Source organism: Sceloporus occidentalis, unplaced genomic scaffold (genome assembly GCF_023333645.1).
Source record: "Sceloporus occidentalis isolate IW3139 unplaced genomic scaffold, rSceOcc1.0.p SCAF_9, whole genome shotgun sequence".
Lineage (NCBI taxonomy): Eukaryota > Metazoa > Chordata > Lepidosauria > Squamata > Phrynosomatidae > Sceloporus > Sceloporus occidentalis.
This window is the reverse complement of record NW_028316989.1, coordinates 39,592,619-39,610,569: the sequence shown is the minus strand read 5'-3', so window position 1 is coordinate 39,610,569 and position 17,951 is coordinate 39,592,619. Positions and strand designations below refer to the sequence as shown.

Here is a 17,951-nt window from a genome sequence, read left to right as displayed (position 1 = left end):
TACATTATCAAGTCAATTTATTTCACTAACATTCACTAATCCATATATATTCAAGGCTCATAATTGATTTTATTTTTATTTATTGTATTTATATCCAGCTCTTCAGAAATGCTCTCAGAGCTGCTTACAAATTGTTAATTTGGCAGTTCCCTCCCTTAGGCTTACAATCTAAGAAGACACAACCAAAAGGAGAAGGGAATGGCAGTTGGGAAGGGGCTCAAGTCCATCAGATACTGCCGGTTCTTCTCTCCCTCCATGGCCAGGATGATGGCAATGGAATGGAGAAAGGGCCTTTCATCTTCCTCTGGGAATAAGCATGATGGAGCTGTGCCTACTTCTTTTCTTCTCCAAGGCCAGGGTGAAGGTAGTTGGAATGGAGACAGGGCCTTTCTTTTCATAATTCATTTCAAGGTAAAAATACGTGGACAAAACTATGCATTTGTACAGAAAAGAAGTTTAAAATGCACACATCTGGGGGGAAATGCACAGATATGTCTTAATCAATGGGAAAATACGCATGCAAAGATATATACCAATTTGTATGCAGAGGAGAAAAGAAGTAGAGCAATTGGATACAGAACCAGGATGAAGCAAGAATGTTGGCAGGCTTCTGGGAAAACACAAAAATGAGACTCCAGATTATCGCATCCTTTCGCACGGTAAGAAGGGTCAGCTGGGCCAGGTCTCCATGAGTATTCCTGCTGGGTCCATACTAAACATGATAGTAATGTAATATAGTACAAATGGACACTTAGTGACAGGTAGCCAAGTGTCTTTTGCTCCCATGAAACCTTAACGGGTGTAATTTTTGTGTATGTACATAAGCTTTCATGGATTCCATCCCACTTCTTTAGATGTATGGATTATAGCCCCAAACTTTCATTTTATGGTTGGGCTGCTCTTGGACTGGACAAGTCCTCTAGATTCCCTTCCAGTACTTCTCCCCTTGACTTTTTCATCACATTTCAAATAAAAAGTTTCTAAAGTTGGGTAAACTTTCCAAAGCAGAGGATGCAGCTGGTAGGGAAAGATGAGAGCATGTCCATTCATATGGTTGGAAGGAATTGGTTGACTTCAGGAACCTCACTCAATCCTGGACCTCACATTGTGTGAGGCACAGAGATGAAATGGTAACATTCTCTAAAAAGGAACTAAATTTTTTTTATATGACTTTTTATCTGGCTGAGCTTTCAAACAGAAAAAAAGAAAAAGAAAAACATGTTTCCAAGAAATGTAATTTGGAAGAAAATGAGTATGGCTTTCTTTTCTATTTGGCTGTTGAAAAACAATCAAGGAGTTTGCTGTTGTGTGCATTTCCAGCGGTGGGATGATTTCCCTTTACTACTATAGCCTAATAATCTTTTGAAATGCTGTTTTCGACTTTCTGAGAAGGCCAGACATGTCCTTGTCTAAAACATGATCAAGACCCATACACGGGAGATAGTATTAATCATTGTGCAAAACCAAAATGCCCTTTTCCTGACAGTATTAAGAGACAACAATGGACAGTGAAAGCATTAGCAGTTTATTAGGGAGATTACTCTAAAGATATTTCTTGCTGTAATAACAACACACACTTAGATCTGTGTATCATTAACCGTTCAAGCATTGTGGGCCATGTACCCACTTTATTTGAGTATCCAAGTTATATTGTTTAGTCTTTTTTTAGCCTTTTCTCTATCTCCATGACTAATTCTAATGAAATCTGTTTTTTCAACATATTTATATCTTTTAAGGCGTTCTTATTATCTGGATTTTCTTTTAACACTTCTTCTCTTTCTTTTATCATTTTATTTAGCAAGTCCATTTTATAATTCTCTTTCTTCTGTAATATTGTATTTTGTTGTATGAAGATAGATAAATAAGAAACAGATACAGAATTCAGTTCATACACAGAAAAGAATCTACAATGTCATCTCCCATCTCTTTTGAAGGCGGACTGATGCATTTCTGCATCATTCTATACAACAGTGATGATTCCACTCCCTTGTGTATATTATTATTATTATTATTATTATTATTATTATTGATATTTATACCCCGCCCTTCAACCCTAAATGCCCTCTAACTGCGGGTGAAAACACCCACCAGCCTATATGCCTTTTAAAACAAATTTAAGGCACCTTCCTGGTTGGATTTTTCTTGAACTGCAGTATGTAAGCAATGCTTGATCCGTATAACCTGCTAAAAAAAGTGAGTAACTGGTGGTTAATAAGAACATTGTGTGTGCATTATAACCATAACAGATACTTATACTCAATGAATTGTTCTAAAGATGGAGAGAAAAACACAGTTTCTTGATAGCTGGGAATCTGCCATTTAATCCTCATAACATGTTTGAATAAACTCTTCTAGAACATGGCCACATAGCCCGAAAAACCTAGAAAAAACTATGGATGCTGGTCATGAAAGCCTTCGACTTCACATTATCTAAACTAATATTTATCATTAGTTTCCCAAGAACAATACTACCATCCCCTATATGAAATGCATTGCATAACAAAGCTATAAAAACAATAATAAAAGAGGTTATCAAATCTTTTTGAAAAGAGACAAAAAAGTATCTGTAATGAAGAGAAATTCTGTTTTATTGCATTGCTGGGGAGGGGAGAGAAAGAAGACCTTTTAAAAAATTGACAAAGGCCTGATACAGACAGGCCAAAATAGAGCTGCTTCGAGTCACTTTGGAGGTATGCTGTTTAAATGGGACTGGAGTGCAGCTTTGGTGCGGCTTCCAAACTCTTAGGACACATGCATCATTTAAACAGCATACCTCCAAAGTGACCTGAAGCAGCTTTATTTTGGCCTGTCTGTATAGGGCCAAAGATCCTGCATTATCAGACATAACTACACTGATGGAACTCCACGATAGTTACATTTGACATCACCACTCTCCAAAATCCTACCTTGTGAGCCTGGTGCTCATTACAGTTGGAAAACATTTCTATTTAGATGCAACAGACTCGCTTTTGTTTCAGCCAACGCTCCCACAGCAACCCAATAGAAATATGCCTGATGTTATATGCTTTGGGTATGGAAATTCAAGGGGCAGGAACTTTTTAGTATTCTGAACAGTATTCTAGCCAACTATATAATAACATTTCTGTAATTCAAACCTGAATGGTAAGTTTTCCAGAACCATGTGCAATGGATCATAATGGAAGTTTTGGTTTTATGCCACTGACGCGAGGGATATTTTATTCTTTTCCCACAGAACACTTGGCATTTTTTATCAGTTTGTACATAAATGAGAAGAAAAAAAGCAAGTTGTCATACTGTCCTTCATATTTTTCCTTTAAGAGATCCTTGTGATAGTCTACTAAAAAGTAATAAATTGCTTCAATAGTAGACAAGTAGGTATCAGGCTTTCCTTTTTGGTGACGCCAAAAGCAGGTTTTCCTTGATTTCAATTCAATTTGTAGCAATCCTGCAAATGTTAGGAAACGTAATATGTAAACCTTTTTCACACAGAAATCTCATACCAGCTACTGATAATAGTTTTCTTTCAACTATCTCAACAGAAGGTGTCTGGTGGAGAACTATGGTGTGAGTGAGTTATTTTATGTATAGCCCATCTTTCCCCTCAAAACTGAAATCTGGTCATTTTAAACATATATACAGTGGGCCCTATATAAGAGTATATATAGTAACAGATATAATTTGGCAGATTGGGTCAAAATCTTACTGAATCTTGATTTTGATCCCCTTAGATATCAAACCCTATTTGGTGACAAAGGCTACATGCTCACTACATAAATAATCCAGTTCGATACCATTTTAAGTGCCCTGACTCAATGCTAAGGAATTCTGGGACTGCTAGTTTTATGAGACCTCTGCTGCCAAAACAAATCACAGTTCCAAGAATCCCATAGCATTAAGCCATTGCAGTTAAAGTGGTGTCAAACTGGATTATTTCAGTAGTGTGGCCCATGTGATCTCACATGCAGACTGTATTGCATAACAGACAGAAAGACTTTAAAATTATGGTGCAGATTTTGATATACCTTGGAGTCGCTCATCTGTGATTATCTTGTTTGTCTGGTTCCAGGTACTGTCAATAAATATAATTTTCTTCAGTGGGGTATTTTTGCTCCTGCTGTCCAATGGTTCATCCAAATTGCAGTCATCGCCCAATTCAACTCTGGCATTCTTGAGGGCTGGTTCTGTTGCTGTGTCCCCATCCTTATCATTACTGACATTCTTCTCACATTTGTTTTGCAAAGAGCGAGGGATGTCATTTACTAAAATGGTATTAGGCCCAGGAAAGATCAGTGCAATCTAAAAGGAAACCATGATAGAATCTGTTAAATTTGGTTACTATTTTAAAGTATAGTAAGTGGCGGTGCAGTGGTTGAGCATTATTAATTTATTCGGCCAATTTATACCCTACAACTTAACTGTTTTGAAAAGAGATACTTAAGATGGCTGACATCTTTCAACAAGAAAACAGTGAGAAGACAAATTCTGCATGCTTTGAGATAGTCAACGGTTTATTCAGTATTTTTAAAATGCCCAACTCTTTTTGGCCTCAGTGAAAAAAGGCCTTCTTCAGGGGACAGAAACAAACAGGGACATCTAATGCAATCTCTCCAGATGGTTACTCAGCCCATATTCCTTGCCACTGTATTTCAGTCATTTGTATACATTCTTTGCTACATTTAAAGATTGTAGGTCCGGATCTTCATTCAGTCCAAAAGGGATTTCAATTTTAGAATCCATTCCATCTCATTTTTTCTTTAAAGTATGTATATTTTTAATCAAAAGATATATATCTCTATGTTTTTATGGGTTAAAGCTGAGTGTTGTCCTGACCTTTTAATACTTATAATAGATGTGTATTCATGTTTGTTTCTGCCCCCCGAAGAAGGCTTTTTCTGACAGAGGCTGAAATGTACTGGGAATTTTAAAAACACTGAATAAACAGTTTACCATCTCAGAGAATGTTTAGCTTGTCTCCTCACTGTTTTCTGCTTTTTAACATGTTTTTCGTACTCACTTCACTATCTTCCAACAAGAATAAGAGCTTTAAGACAGAAGCTGAAATTCAGCTGTTACCCATCATCCCCTCAGCATACTGAGAATAATAATATCAATTCCTCTTTTAATAATGCCACTGTAACAATTACTGATAATACATGTGCAATGCTTGAAACGTCTTCTAAAACTATCTCTTACTTCATGTTTTGTTTCTTCATAGTCTGGAATACAAGGATATGTGTAAATGGTAACGTCTTCAGGTGCCAGGAGCTTGGCATGTACAGCTGTACTTTTGCCATCAGTTTCATTGGGGTGCTTAATTATATCAATTTTCAAAGGAAGCTGAAACCAAGAATACAGAACATAGATAGTGAAAATGCACTCTTCATAGGAAACATTATTAACTTGCTTAACGTTTTGCATTTAGGGATAGTTAATGGAGAACAAGATAACATTTTGCATCAATTGTGATAGGACTGTGCATGTTAAAATGCATAACTTTTTGGAATCTGTGAGAAAAAAGGCTCTTTGAACTGTTTGCAGGAATCCTTTCCAAAGGAGACTCTCCAAAATTACCACTTCAGCATTTTCAAGAGAGAAGAAAAATATTGGCTGGATTTAAAAAAAGAAGAAGCTATATCAAGCTTTTATATTGATTTATTTGCTTGTATATGGCAATAAAACAATGCAACATTTTGAAAAACATAATGTTAGGTGTTATGATCTCCTATGACTGAAGAGGAAAGGCCTGAAGTGAATGAATGAAAAAATAAAACAGCTTTTACCAAATCTACTCTGACTGGCAAGGCTTGTCATGGTTTCAGGAAGAGAAAGAAGAAGCAACTGCTATAGAGATTTCACAGGCATGGAGTTTGCTGTAGAACTGAGCTCTACAATTCAGTGTTCACAGTTACGATTTCAGGGCTTTTGCAGTTACTATGAAGGCTGGTACAGGATTGTAGTGGTAATCCATTTGTTAACTACAATGGTCCCTCCACATTCACTGGGGTAAAGGCTGAAGGACCCCTGTGAATGTGTGGAAACAAAGCAAATAAAAGAGCACTATCCTTTTACCTAAGAGAAACCTCTCTGGGAATCTCCAGGTCCTCCAGTGGAATTCTATGGTCAACATCTGCCAGAGGTTGATCACAAAATAATGCTGGAGGACCAATGAATGCCTAGAAAAATGTTTTCTCTAGGAACTTCTAGGTTCTCCAGTATAACTCTATGGTCAACTTCTGTCAGGGTTGCATTGTGGGACCTAGAGATTCTTAGAAACAACATATTAATCAAAACCACAAATAAAGCCACAGAAGTCAAAGCTGGAAATGTGGAGGGTTGACTGTATAATATGAAGCATGAAATTCCTCCTGCCCTCCCCAGTTAATTTATTAGACTTATTCACTATGAATGAAATGTGCTTAAAATGAACAATGAAACCCAAAGGAAAATGAAATATAACCTTCACTGACCTTCACAGTAGGAATTTCTCTGGTAGGGACGGTTTCAACAGGAACATAGCATGTATAACAGTAGAACATCCTCGAACTATTACACCGTGGACATTTTGATCTCCCTTGCTTTTGGGCTCTTTCAAGCACAGCCTGAGATGCCAGACATAAGTTTTCAATAGGGGATTCTTGCTTTCTGGTTTCAGCCTCTGCATTTAGGCTTTTCAGGCATTCAGAACTTCTTTTTTCTCCCTGATTCTGTTCATGGTTTTCTATTAAAATCACAGGTGGATTCAATGACATCATCGGTTCAAATAATATTCCTTGATCTGTAACATGTTAAAGGGAAAAAAATCACAACAGCATTAAAAAGTAACTTTGTACAGAAACACTTTGCTAGTTACGACTCAAGTCTTAATAAGTTGGATCTAGACCAAAAGGAACATAGAATCATAGTCGGAAGAGACCGCAAGGGCCATCCAGTCCAACCCCCTGCCATGCAGGAAATCCAAATCAAAGCATCCCCGACAGATGGCCATCCAGCCTCTGCTTAAAGACCTCCAAGGAAGGAGACTCCACTACACTCCAAGGAAGGAGTATGTTCCACTGTCGGACAGCCCTTACTGTCAGGAAGTTCCTCCTAATGTTGAGGTGGAATCTCTTTTCCTGGAGCTTGCATCCATTGCTCCGTTTCCTGTTCTCTGGAGCAGCAGAAAACAAGCTTGCTCCCTCCTCAATATGACATCCCTTCAAATATTTAAACAGGGCTATCATATCACCTCTAAACCTTCTCTTCTCCAGGCTAAACATCCCCAGCTCTCTAAGTCGTTCCTCATAGGGCTTTATGGTTTCCAGACCCATCAGCATTTTAGTCGCCCTCCTTTGGACACATGGCTCCAGTTTCTCAACGTCCTTTTTGAATTGTGAGGCCCAGAACTGGACACAGTATTGCAGGTGGGGCCTGACCAAAGCAGAATAGAGTGGCACTATTATTTCCCTTGATCTAGACACTATACTTCAGCCTAAAATCGCATTGGCCTTGTTAGCTGCCGCATCACACTGTTGACTCATTTTCAACTTGTGGTCTACTTGGACTCCAAGATCCCTTTCACACGTAGTTTCATTCAGCCAGGTGTCCCCCATCTATATCTGTGCATTTCATTTTTCCACCCTAAGTGCAGTACCTTACATTTCTCCGTCTTGAATTTCATTTTGTTAGCTTTGGCCCAGTTTTCTAGTCTGTTCAGGTCACTTTGAATCTTGATCCTGTCCTCTGGGGTATTAGCTATTCCTCCTAAATTGGTGTCATCTCCAAATTTGAAATGCATGCCCCCAATTCTGTCAATACAAGTCATTGATAAAGATACTGAATAGCACTGGGCCCAGGACACAACCCCACTGGACACCCCACTGGTCACTCCTCTCCAGGATGAAGAGGAGCCACTGCTGAGAAGTGGACACCCCAAAGCAGAATAGAGTGGCACTATTGCTTCCTTTGATATCTAGACACTATGCTTCTATTGATGCAGCCTAGAATAGCATTGGCCCTTTTAGCTTTTAACTGAAGACCATTCCCAGAATGCCACAGCCCTTGAGCCTGACCCTTTCCCCCTGAATGGCTAGGAAGAGCTCCCAAGAGAATAAGAACCGACCTAGGCCTTTGGAAGCAAAGCCCAGCCGCTCCTCTCTCTCCGCTGCTTTCTTGCCTTCTTCCTATTGGGCTCTGGGCCGGAACCTTAGTGCCTCGCTCTGCGTTGAAGGTCGGACGGTTCCAAAGCGGTGGACCGCGCTTCCGGGGAGCGGTTGCTAGGGAGCTAAGGCGCCCCTAGCAACGCAAAGACAGGCCTCGCTGCCTGGGAAAGGCCTACTCTTCTTGCGAGGAGAGGGAGAGAGAGAGGCCTAGTGTTGCCCAAGAATGAAGCCCATGTCTTCTTCTTTCTTGTTCTTTAACCGGCCTCCCAAGAAGGTCCGGGGTTTCATAATGTAAACATTATGGGTTTGAAAGTCTCTGGGGCTTCCCTGGAGACTTTCCACAATGGAGAAATACCCCGGTTTGGCACCGCTTTAACTGCCTCCCTGGCTCAAGGCTATGGAATTCTGGGAGTTGGAGTTTGTTGTGGGCCCCACAACGTACTCCAACTCCCAGAATTCCATAGCCTCGAGCCAGGGTCCACTCTAGGCCCCACAATAGACTCCAACTCCCAGAATTCCATAGCCTTGAGCCAGAAAAGCACAACAGACTCCAACTCCCAGAATTCCATTGCCTTGAGCCAGAAAAGCACAACAGACACCAACTCCCAGAATTCCATAGCCTTGAGCCAGAAAAGCACAACAGACTCCAACTCCCAGAATTCCATAGCCTTGAGCCAGAAAAGCACAACAGACACCAACTCCCAAAATTCCATTGCCTTGAGCCAGAAAAGCACAACAGACACCAACTCCCAGAATTCCATAGCCTTGAGCCAGAAAAGCACAACAGACACCAACTCCCAGAATTCCATAGCCTTGAGCCAGAAAAGCACAACAGACACCAACTCCCAGAATTCCATAGCCTTGAGCCAGAAAAGCACAACAGACTCCAACTCCCAGAATTCCATAGCCTTGAGCCAGAAAAGCACAACAGACACCAACTCCCAAAATTCCATTGCCTTGAGCCAGAAAAGCACAACAGACACCAACTCCCAGAATTCCATAGCCTTGAGCCAGAAGAGCACAACAGACTCCAACTCCCAGAATTCCATAGCCTTTAACTAGAAAAGCACAACAGACTCCAACTCAAACCTTTTTTAGATTGTAAGCCTGTTGGCAGGGAACCATATAATTAAAAAAAATAATTGTAAGCTTCTCTGAGAGGGTGGGGTATAAATACTGTAAATAAATAAATAACTCCCAGAATTCCATAGTCTACAAAAGCTCATGCTGCCAACTTTTTTCTATTCTACAAACTAACACGGCTGTATCTTTGGATTATTTCTGCAGTGTGTTTTGGGCATGTATCAGACATGTATATCTATATCTATATCTATCTATACCTATACATATATATATATTGCCACATGTGGCTTTGTAAAAAAGAGGGTAATGGATTCTGTTTAATACAATATTTTAAAATAACACTATATGCTTGAAGATGTAGAGGTGATGAAATATTAATTAAAATAATAAAATTATATATATATAGCAATACAGTAGCATTAGAGACAATAAAAGTGAGTTAAAACAGAGGGCATTCCATAGTGGGCTACACAATTGAGAAGACTCCTTCCTTTGCTGACAAATAGTGGACCTGACATTTCTGGAGGTCTTTACATACAGACCTTAAGTCATTGACACACTAATACAAGGAGAGACTTATGTGATGTCTCTGCAATATACAAACACATAGGGTCTGATCCCCAAATAAATATATACAGTAAAACCCGTCTTAGTAATTGTGTTAAAACGGCCCTAAGATAAAAGACTGCCCTTTCTTGTTGCCTTTGCAATTCTTTATTTAGCATTTCTGATACCTCTCTTTTATATATTAATTGGTAAGGCCCAACTATAGACACTACAGTCTTGCTTTTGTTAATTCCTTTCATTACCTTCTATCTTACTTTTCTGAAGGTTGTTTTCTTTCTCCCTAACAACAATTGTATATTTCTGTGTTTGTAGAAACTGGCAGTACCTGCTCGTACGTATGAAGAATTTTTGCTCTCGCAGAACTTGGTATGTACATTTTGGGTGTATGTGTCTGGCTGAGTGCATGCGCTTGCTCATAATGGGGAAATGGAGAGATCAAACTGGAAAATAAGGCTGTATTAGTGTAAAACTCAGAAAAACATGTTTGAGTGAAGATTGCATTTCAGATCCTCAGGTCACTGGGATGTAAGAACAACATAGAAATGGAACACTTGCTATAGAAAGGCATGTCATGGTTATTCTGCATTTTTCATATGCAAGTTCTGAAGGCAGTTGAGAAGCTATTGTCCTTTTGTAATTTGGAAGTTAAGCACAAATGATCTCAGACTTAGGCCTGTGTCATTTGTGTTATTTTAATGAATTACTCCACAATTACTTCTGGTGAGTTTACCCACCTAATCTCTTATAAGATATATTTTTCTATCTCCTGGTCCTAGATTGAAACATCTCTCTCCTTTTTCGCTTTGATAGTACTGTGAAGTCGAAGGCTTTCATGGCCGGCATCCATAGTTGTTTGTGGGTTTTTCGGGCTATGAGGTCATGTTCTAGCAGAGTTTCTTCCTGGTGTTTCGCCAGCATCTGTGGCTGGCATCTTCATTCTCTCAGTTCCCTTTGCTCCTTTGGTGACTTCGGCCAGGTATGCCATAGGGCCAGATATGGCCCACCTGTCTCCAGGGGCTGCAGAGCTTAAAAGGTGTGTGCATGTGTGTGCCTTCAAGTCACCCATCAATTTATGGCTAGCCTATGAATTTCATAGAATTTTCTTGGGCCATGAACTGCTTGCATTCTATGCCCTATGATAAAGTAACACAGTGGTTTTGCTAGTTTCATCCTCTGAAAGATAGTCTACAGCATCTGGTATTCCATGGCAGTCTCCCATCCAAGTACTAACCAGGACTGACTGCCTCTGCATAGCTTTCAAGATCCAGATGTTGTTGGACTGCAGCTTCCAGCATTCCTCAGCATTGGCTACACCAGCTAGGGGCTGCTGGAACTTGCAGTTCAACAATACCTGGGGAGGAGCATGCTATGATAAACACAGTGGTTCAGACGTTGCTTAAAATGAGTCCCATTTGCCTTAAAAAGGAAATACTGAATATTTAGTGGGCCAAGAATGTGCCTCATATTTGTATCCTCCATTGGGTTCAGTGCATTATAGTATGCACTAAAGGGGGGGGGGGGGAGAGCCTGGAAAAGTTTTGGATTACAACTCCCATAATCCTCCTCCCAGCTATAGAAACTCTATTCCAAACTGATTCCAGCTTGTCTTCTTCATAAACAATACCAAGGTACTTTCCCCCTCCCCTGTGTGACACTTTCTGTTTTAAGTTTGACAAATTTGAATCCAGTAATTTTCAAAAAGAACAAAAACACACAATTTCAACATCGCATTGGCAAGAGTAGCTTCCTAATGTTGCTTGCTAGACCTTTCCAAAAGTGAAGACACACAGATTCTATTGCACCCCTGCTGTTTAACTGCGCTGAAGCAATAAAGTAATAAAACAGCGAAACTTCCAGGGCACTGAATCTCAAATTTCCATCCATTCACTCAACTGGAAAATTCTCACACCTGGGTGATCATGTGGCAAATTTCTCAGCTCCTCCATAAACATTTAAAAGGGCCAAGAAATAAAAAAAAATGTGTATGTTTAGCAAACTACTACCACAAATGATTGTCACATTCCCACACTAGCCAAAAATAAAATATGTACTCACCTCAATTCTGGAGTTGTTGAGCACAGAGTGTTCTGTACAACTGTTTTCACAGAAGAAGTGCTTCTTTGAGGCTTTAATGTGATTTAGAAAAACTTGCTTTTCACTTTGTAGCTTCAATTAGGAAAAAATGTGTTCTCCCCCCTATTTTCTATGCAACATGTAATCTTCTAGATTGGTGTGACATTGGGAGGAAGGAGACAGATTTGTGGGTGGCATCCTCGTTCCAGCAAGCATTTTGCCATTCTTTGCTTTTTCACAGTAGATTCTCATATGTTTGTGTGCATCAAGCTGACAGAAAACAACAAAAAAGGAACTTTACTGAAGGTTAATTTCAACAGAAACTGAACTAATCCAGTCACTATTCTCCTACAGGCATGTAGTTTTAAAGTGAAAGTTTGTTTTTCTCTCACATCAAAGCCCAGGGGTTGCTTTCCCTGCTTCTGAAAAGTCCAGGGTCATCATCAGAGGCACTTGGAAAGGGAGTGATGGATAGCAGAGGGCTTGGGAGAAGCAGCATCAGCCAAGCATCACACTGAGAAGGAGAGTGTTCTGTAGACACTGATCTTTATTCAATAAAGGATTCAGATTGAGAAGCAAGGGAAGATGCCAGCCAGAGATGCTGGTGAAACGTCAGGAATAAACTCTTCTAGAACATGGCCACATAGCCCAAAAAACCCACAAAACACTTGATCACTGGGTGGGGGGCAAATGGGAAAGCCATCCAGTGGGAGTGAAAGTGAGTGGTGAGATTGACAGAAAATGTTGGTTGATAGGTTTATGCATGCTGGGAAGGAGCAAAAAAGCACATATGAGGAAACACCCTTTTATACTGATTTGACTTCAGCTGGGGAAATGTGTGGCTATCAATACAGTTTGGATCCAGATTTTCATAAGTCGGTGTGGTGTAAAGAGGGTGAAATCAGGGCAAAATGCTGTGCACTGGATCTGGATTATGTTGCTGGTGTAGATTCAGCCTAGTGAGATAGTGTGATCTTTGAATAGTTATAGTTTCTGACATATGGCAACCATAAGGCTTCTTGGCAAAATTTGTTCTGGAAGGATTCCTCATTGCTTTCCTCTGAGGGGAAGAGGGTTTGCCTTGCCCAAGGTCACCCACTGGGTTTCCAGGGCTGAGCAGTTATTCACATCCTGGATTCCTAGGATCTTACTCCAAAACCTCAAACCATTTCACCAGTCTCCTTCTTGCATTCCTTGCATGCCCTGCAAAAACTGGAACACAGTGTAAAAGAAGAAATTATAGTCTGTTCATTTTATTATAGTATATACAAAATGTTGGTTGAATTATCAACCATACTAAAAATGCCAACCAATTGTTGCAGGACTGATCATTTCAAAAGCTGATCATCTTTGGCATTTTGGACCTAGTATTTATTACAATATTTAACAATTTGGCAGTTTGCACTGACAGAATGGCTGTTTCCCTTTAAACTCAGTTCCAAAAGAATTGCATCAGATCTGTCTGAAGAGGGGCCTTTCCAGAATGGGGTTCATTTCATTGTATATTTGTAACTAAAGTGTATTTCCTATTCCTGGTGCAAAGAACAGTAGCAAAATGTAGTTTAATAAGGCTATCACTTGTGACTGTAAGGAATCACCACAAGCCTATGAATACAGTCTAACCAATGTTTAGCAAATTAAATATATGCCATTGTAATTGGTTGGATTTACAAGATTGAATTTTACTGTTTTCATGTATATTACAAAATATGAGTGTGAGTGTGTCTGTTTGTGCATACAAACATTATTAATGACTCTCATTTTTCTATAATTGTTTTTATTGCAGGACAATTGGCCAAAATTCCCCTACATGCAGGAATTGGACATCAGCCCTTCAATTGCTAAATTAAAAAAGGACTATCCACTGAAAACTCTTACTAAGTATCTTCGTGACAACGTTCCACTGGTTACTGAAACTATTTCCAACCTAGAAAAAAGAGTGCAGGAATGTAAAATAAAAGTTGATGAGCATGTTAAATATACATTTGCTTTGGAATCTGGACAATTAGAAATAGATAACCAAGGGCTTTCTGTGCCAAAGGAAGGTAATTTTATCTCTTAGTAGTAAGGCCAGTTGTTGAGATATATATTTATGTAATGTAATGTCCAGGCTTTGAAAAAATATTTAGTTATCATCATTTTTTTTAAATGATCACTTGTTGGATGGAACAGTCTATAGTGTATAATATTTAGAAGGAATTGTGGTAATTTTGTATGCAGTGCATTATTTGAATCTTGTTGTCTCACTAGATAATATGTTTTGTGTATTTCTTTCATGTAACACTACAATGATGCTATTTAGCATCTAATTATTCAAACGTTTTGGATGTTCCCCAAGCAGTCTGTTGAAAAGATAAGTTCTTGTCATCAAAACTAGTGGTTATGCAAACATTAGAAAATTAATTTCATCACATTAATATTATTAGTTTTTAAATCTAGCATTGTCTCTGGGATATATTTTGACAAGATTTATTACCCAGGCTGTAATAAGCTATAAGCCGTTCTGCATCTACTTAGTTACACTGGCTAATGTGCCTGAGATTCTAAGAAATGTTTCAACCGTTTCCCTGTTTTTGGAGGCCAGAACATATTTGGCATCTTTATAGGAACAAACCAGATGTGTCCTACTTGATATAGTTGATGGCGATCAGAAAATTAGGCTAAAAATGTGCTTTGGTTCATACCAACAGGGAAATATTTTTCTTAATGGCCAAAGTAGGTTTAAAAAGCAGGTTTTCATCTCATCTAAAAGTTATATCTATGGAAATATGTGGTCTGGTAATATTATTTTGGGTTTTAAAAAATTAATTTGTTTGAGGAGTGTTGCTGTGCTTCATTAGCATCACTCCTTAAACTACTCCCTGTTTTCCTTAGAAATATTTTTTTTCCCTAAGAAACATTTAGGTTGAAATCATAAGCACATTTTCTAGGGAGCATATTCCACTAAACACAGTGGGGCTGAATGTCTGGATAAATATGTGCATGATTAATCTTTGGATTTGTGGTATGGAAAATCATTAACTCCATAATTAGAGTGGCTCTGTTAAAAACTTCAGTTGATTTAAATAGAGGTAAGGCCTTTCATACTAAGTCAATAATCTAGGCCAGCTGTTCTGTCACTTGGGTATCATTGTGGGTTCAGATGCTACTAACGCACAGTTTCCTAATAATCACACTTCAGCGGTTCAAAGTGGAATAGAACAGGCCACAACTTTCTTGGTTGCAACTGGAAATACACTTGGCACTAGCATGGATCTGCATCTGAGTATTGATTACCCTGCCTGCTGGATGATGAGGTATCATCATTAACCTAACCAGCATGCTGGGCAGAAACCTGGGATGACAGATATCCCAGATATATATCAAAACAAATAGTTTCATTTATATGCCGCTTCATACTGAACTAACAGTGTCTAAGCGGTTTACAACTGTCCTCATATCCTCATGACTGACACCACTGTGTGGTTCCCATGCCACCTGGCACTTAGGCTAAGCTGTACAAGCCTGAGCTGGGCATGACCTTGCTGCCAAGTTCCCAAAAGGGGACCCCTTTACCAACCCTGACAGGCATGCAAGCCCTGTTTCATTTCCACCTGGAACCAGGCCCCATGCCAAAACACCCCGAAGCTTGCAATAAAGTCTAAGACAAGAAAATGAATAACTATACAGCTGTGGGGAAAAAAGTAGAGGGAGGGTGGTGGTGAAGTTCCCAAGAAGATTGAAGGAGAGAGTGTTGGGAGCTGGCTGATATAGTTCTATCTCTGACCAAAGTGAAGCCTGCAAGTCAAAACCTGTGGTCCCATCCATCAGTAAATCATGCCACTTTTGATTGGCTGGTTTTTCCCACTCCAGCCCACAATCCATTTAAACCACACAAGCTAAATGGAAGGAAATGCCAGCCACACCACCTAAAAGGATGCCCACCTTGCTCTTCTTTCAGCACAACTGGCACCTCCTGGTAAGTTGTAGAATGCTGTTTCAGTGATTGAACATTGTCTGTTTGAAAAAGCAAGTTAATTGTTGTAGCCAAATCATTGGAGATGTATTTTGTTTTCTGAAAATGCAAATTACTTAAATATTTTACATTCTTAGCATTCTTTGTTCTTTGCAAGTTGCAGATACTTCTAATGAACCACAAGACATAAGGAGGAACAAAAAACTCAAGGTAGTACATATATTGGTTAATATCCCTAGCAGTCAGTATCACAATCACAATCCGCAGTCAGTTTTGCACCTAAAAATATCAACCAACACATCAAAAGAAAAAAGGATTCTTTGCCCTACTAGGTTTCTGACAACAAAACGTTTTCTTACAAAGGGAGGCATTCATAATTGTGATTTCTGTTCCACAACCAAAATCTTAAAAGTAATAACCATTCTACTGCCTCAGGACTTCTTTTTCTACTTCATTGCCAACTTGTTCTGTTGCATATATAAACATAGGAACACATGCAAGTTACAGGGTATGAGACCAAATACTTTTTTCCCTATAGTGGATCATGAATGAATGGGGAAACAACTGAAAAAGGTTTATTTTGCTTGTGATCATCACTGATTTTCTCATCAGTTGTTTATGATGACCCTGTCACAGAGTTTTCTTGGCAAGATTTATTCAGAGGTTTGCCATTGCCATTCTATTAGGCATAGAGAGTGTGACTTGCCCACACTTAGATGAGTGGAAATTCAAACCCTGGTTTCCCAGGGTCTTAGTCCAGCACCAAAATCACTATGCTACACTGACTTTCTCAGCCTCCTTCTACTAAAATAGGGTCTAAACGCAAAATAGTGATTTTATATGCTCACCAGTAAACAAGAACACCCCCCACAAGATTTGTAAGCTTAGAATAAAGCCTAAATTATAGTTTGTTTAAGCACACTTGGACATACTTCCAAGTTCAAATACTGTTTGAGCAAATGCTCATGGTTTATAATTGTTTTTTAAACTTGTATTTTGAAAGTTTTATAGTGTTTTAACTTGGACTATTTTAGATTTGTTAGCTGCTTTGAGTCCCTGTACTGGGAGGAAGGTGGGATATTGATGATGATGATGCCATGTTTCCCATCAAAAAAATGTTCATACTATCTTTCGATTATATACTAGTATTTTAGGTTTAATACTGTCAGTAAACTGTGTTTCTCAGTGGATTTAGCATAACTTTAAAACATGTTTGTTTAAAATGTATTTCAGGTTGCTGCAGACATCATACAAGACACAAATTGTAAAACAGTTGAGGTACTTTTACCAAATCTGTTACAGACTAGTAGTCAGTATTACAGAAGTAGTATATATGATGTTCTAACATTATTATTATTATTATTATTATTATTATCATCATCATCATCATCATCATCCTTGGGAGAGGCAGGAAATATAAATAAACATTATTATTATTATTATTATTATTATTATTATTATTACCATTATTATTATTATTATTATTATTATTATTATTATTATTGCAACCCAAATCCCACTTATTTATTACAAAGTTCTAACATGGCAATTTAACCAGAATACCAAGGTTCTGGTTTAGAAAAATAAAACTCGAACATTAACATCTTTTGTCTTGAAAGCAAAACACAATAATAGAGCTTTCAATGAGCAGCCCAGCCCCACTTCCCCCTGGCTTTCTGGTAACAAACTCTGTGCTGGGGCAATGGCGTGTGTGCCCACAGAGAGGGCTCTGAATGCCTCCTCTGACATGCGTGCCATAGGTTCACCATAGGTTTAAATGACGATACCTTTCTAGAGCCTTGCTATGAGCCCTTGTCAGGGAAGAAATACAAAGGAAGGATCTCCCTCCACCCATATATATATAACCATGCTCCCCCTCCCCAACCATCTCCCTGCCTTATGTGATCATTTTGTGTATGTGTGTTGTGTGCATATTTGTGTGTGTGTGTCCTTCCAGGTGTGTGTCCTTCAGGAGGTTAATTCAATGCAGAGGATGTGCAATATGGCTTTAGTACTATTAGATGCTATAGTATCAATGGTTATGAAAGTATGGTAGCAAAGATCCAGCTTGAATGACGTTTTGAAAGACAACACAATTGTAGTGGTTGGGGAAGCTCATGTGGTAAGGCCCTCTGTCACAGCAGAATTGGTCT

The 17,951-nt window shown here is 39.0% G+C and overlaps 2 protein-coding genes across 5 annotated transcripts in view; one reads left to right on the top strand and one right to left on the bottom strand.

Annotated features, from left to right (window-relative positions):
• Window positions 1-1,533: 1,533 nt before the first annotated feature.
• Window positions 1,534-8,168, bottom strand: DTWD1 (DTW motif tRNA-uridine aminocarboxypropyltransferase 1). Of its 2 annotated transcripts, none has more exons than XM_089537833.1 (5): window positions 8,081-8,168; window positions 6,450-6,757; window positions 5,176-5,319; window positions 4,005-4,278; window positions 1,534-3,427 (listed from the first exon to the last, which is right to left on the bottom strand). In XM_089537833.1, the coding sequence occupies exons 2-5, from the start codon at window positions 6,732-6,734 to the stop codon at window positions 3,198-3,200; spliced, it is 933 nt and encodes a 310-aa protein (XP_089393959.1). In that variant the 5' UTR covers window positions 6,735-6,757; window positions 8,081-8,168; the 3' UTR covers window positions 1,534-3,197. The 2 variants fall into 2 exon arrangements, with proteins under 2 accessions (XP_089393959.1, XP_089393960.1); XM_089537834.1 differs by having other exon boundaries at window positions 8,077-8,136.
• Window positions 8,169-8,219: 51 nt separating this feature from the next.
• FAM227B (family with sequence similarity 227 member B) overlaps window positions 8,220-17,951 on the top strand; it is a 100,427-nt gene continuing 90,695 nt past the window's right edge. The window contains exons 1-5 of one of the 3 annotated variants that reach the window (XM_089538967.1): window positions 8,220-8,394; window positions 10,083-10,136; window positions 13,630-13,888; window positions 15,962-16,008; window positions 17,032-17,076. In XM_089538967.1, the coding sequence (XP_089395093.1) occupies window positions 8,344-8,394; window positions 10,083-10,136; window positions 13,630-13,888; window positions 15,962-16,008; window positions 17,032-17,076 (456 nt within the window). In that variant the 5' untranslated portion in view covers window positions 8,220-8,343. Of the gene's footprint in view, window positions 8,395-9,175; window positions 9,222-10,082; window positions 10,137-13,629; window positions 13,889-15,955; window positions 16,009-17,031; window positions 17,077-17,951 lie in introns of those variants that run through there. The other 2 variants (XM_089538966.1, XM_089538968.1) reach the window with 2 other exon arrangements.

What these genes read in the sequence shown, in the direction of transcription:
- DTWD1 (XM_089537833.1), bottom strand. Translation starts at nt 6,734, where the DNA reads ATGATGTCATTGAATCCACCTGTGATTTTAATAGAAAACCATGAACAG. An exon ending in ATGAAGAAACAAAACATGAA is followed by an intron (nt 4,279 to 5,175) that starts GTAAGAGATAGT and finishes GTTTCCTTTTAG; the next exon opens with ATTGCACTGATCTTTCCTGG. An exon ending in CACAGATGAGCGACTCCAAG is followed by an intron (nt 3,428 to 4,004) that starts GTATATCAAAAT and finishes TAACATTTGCAG; the next exon opens with GATTGCTACAAATTGAATTG.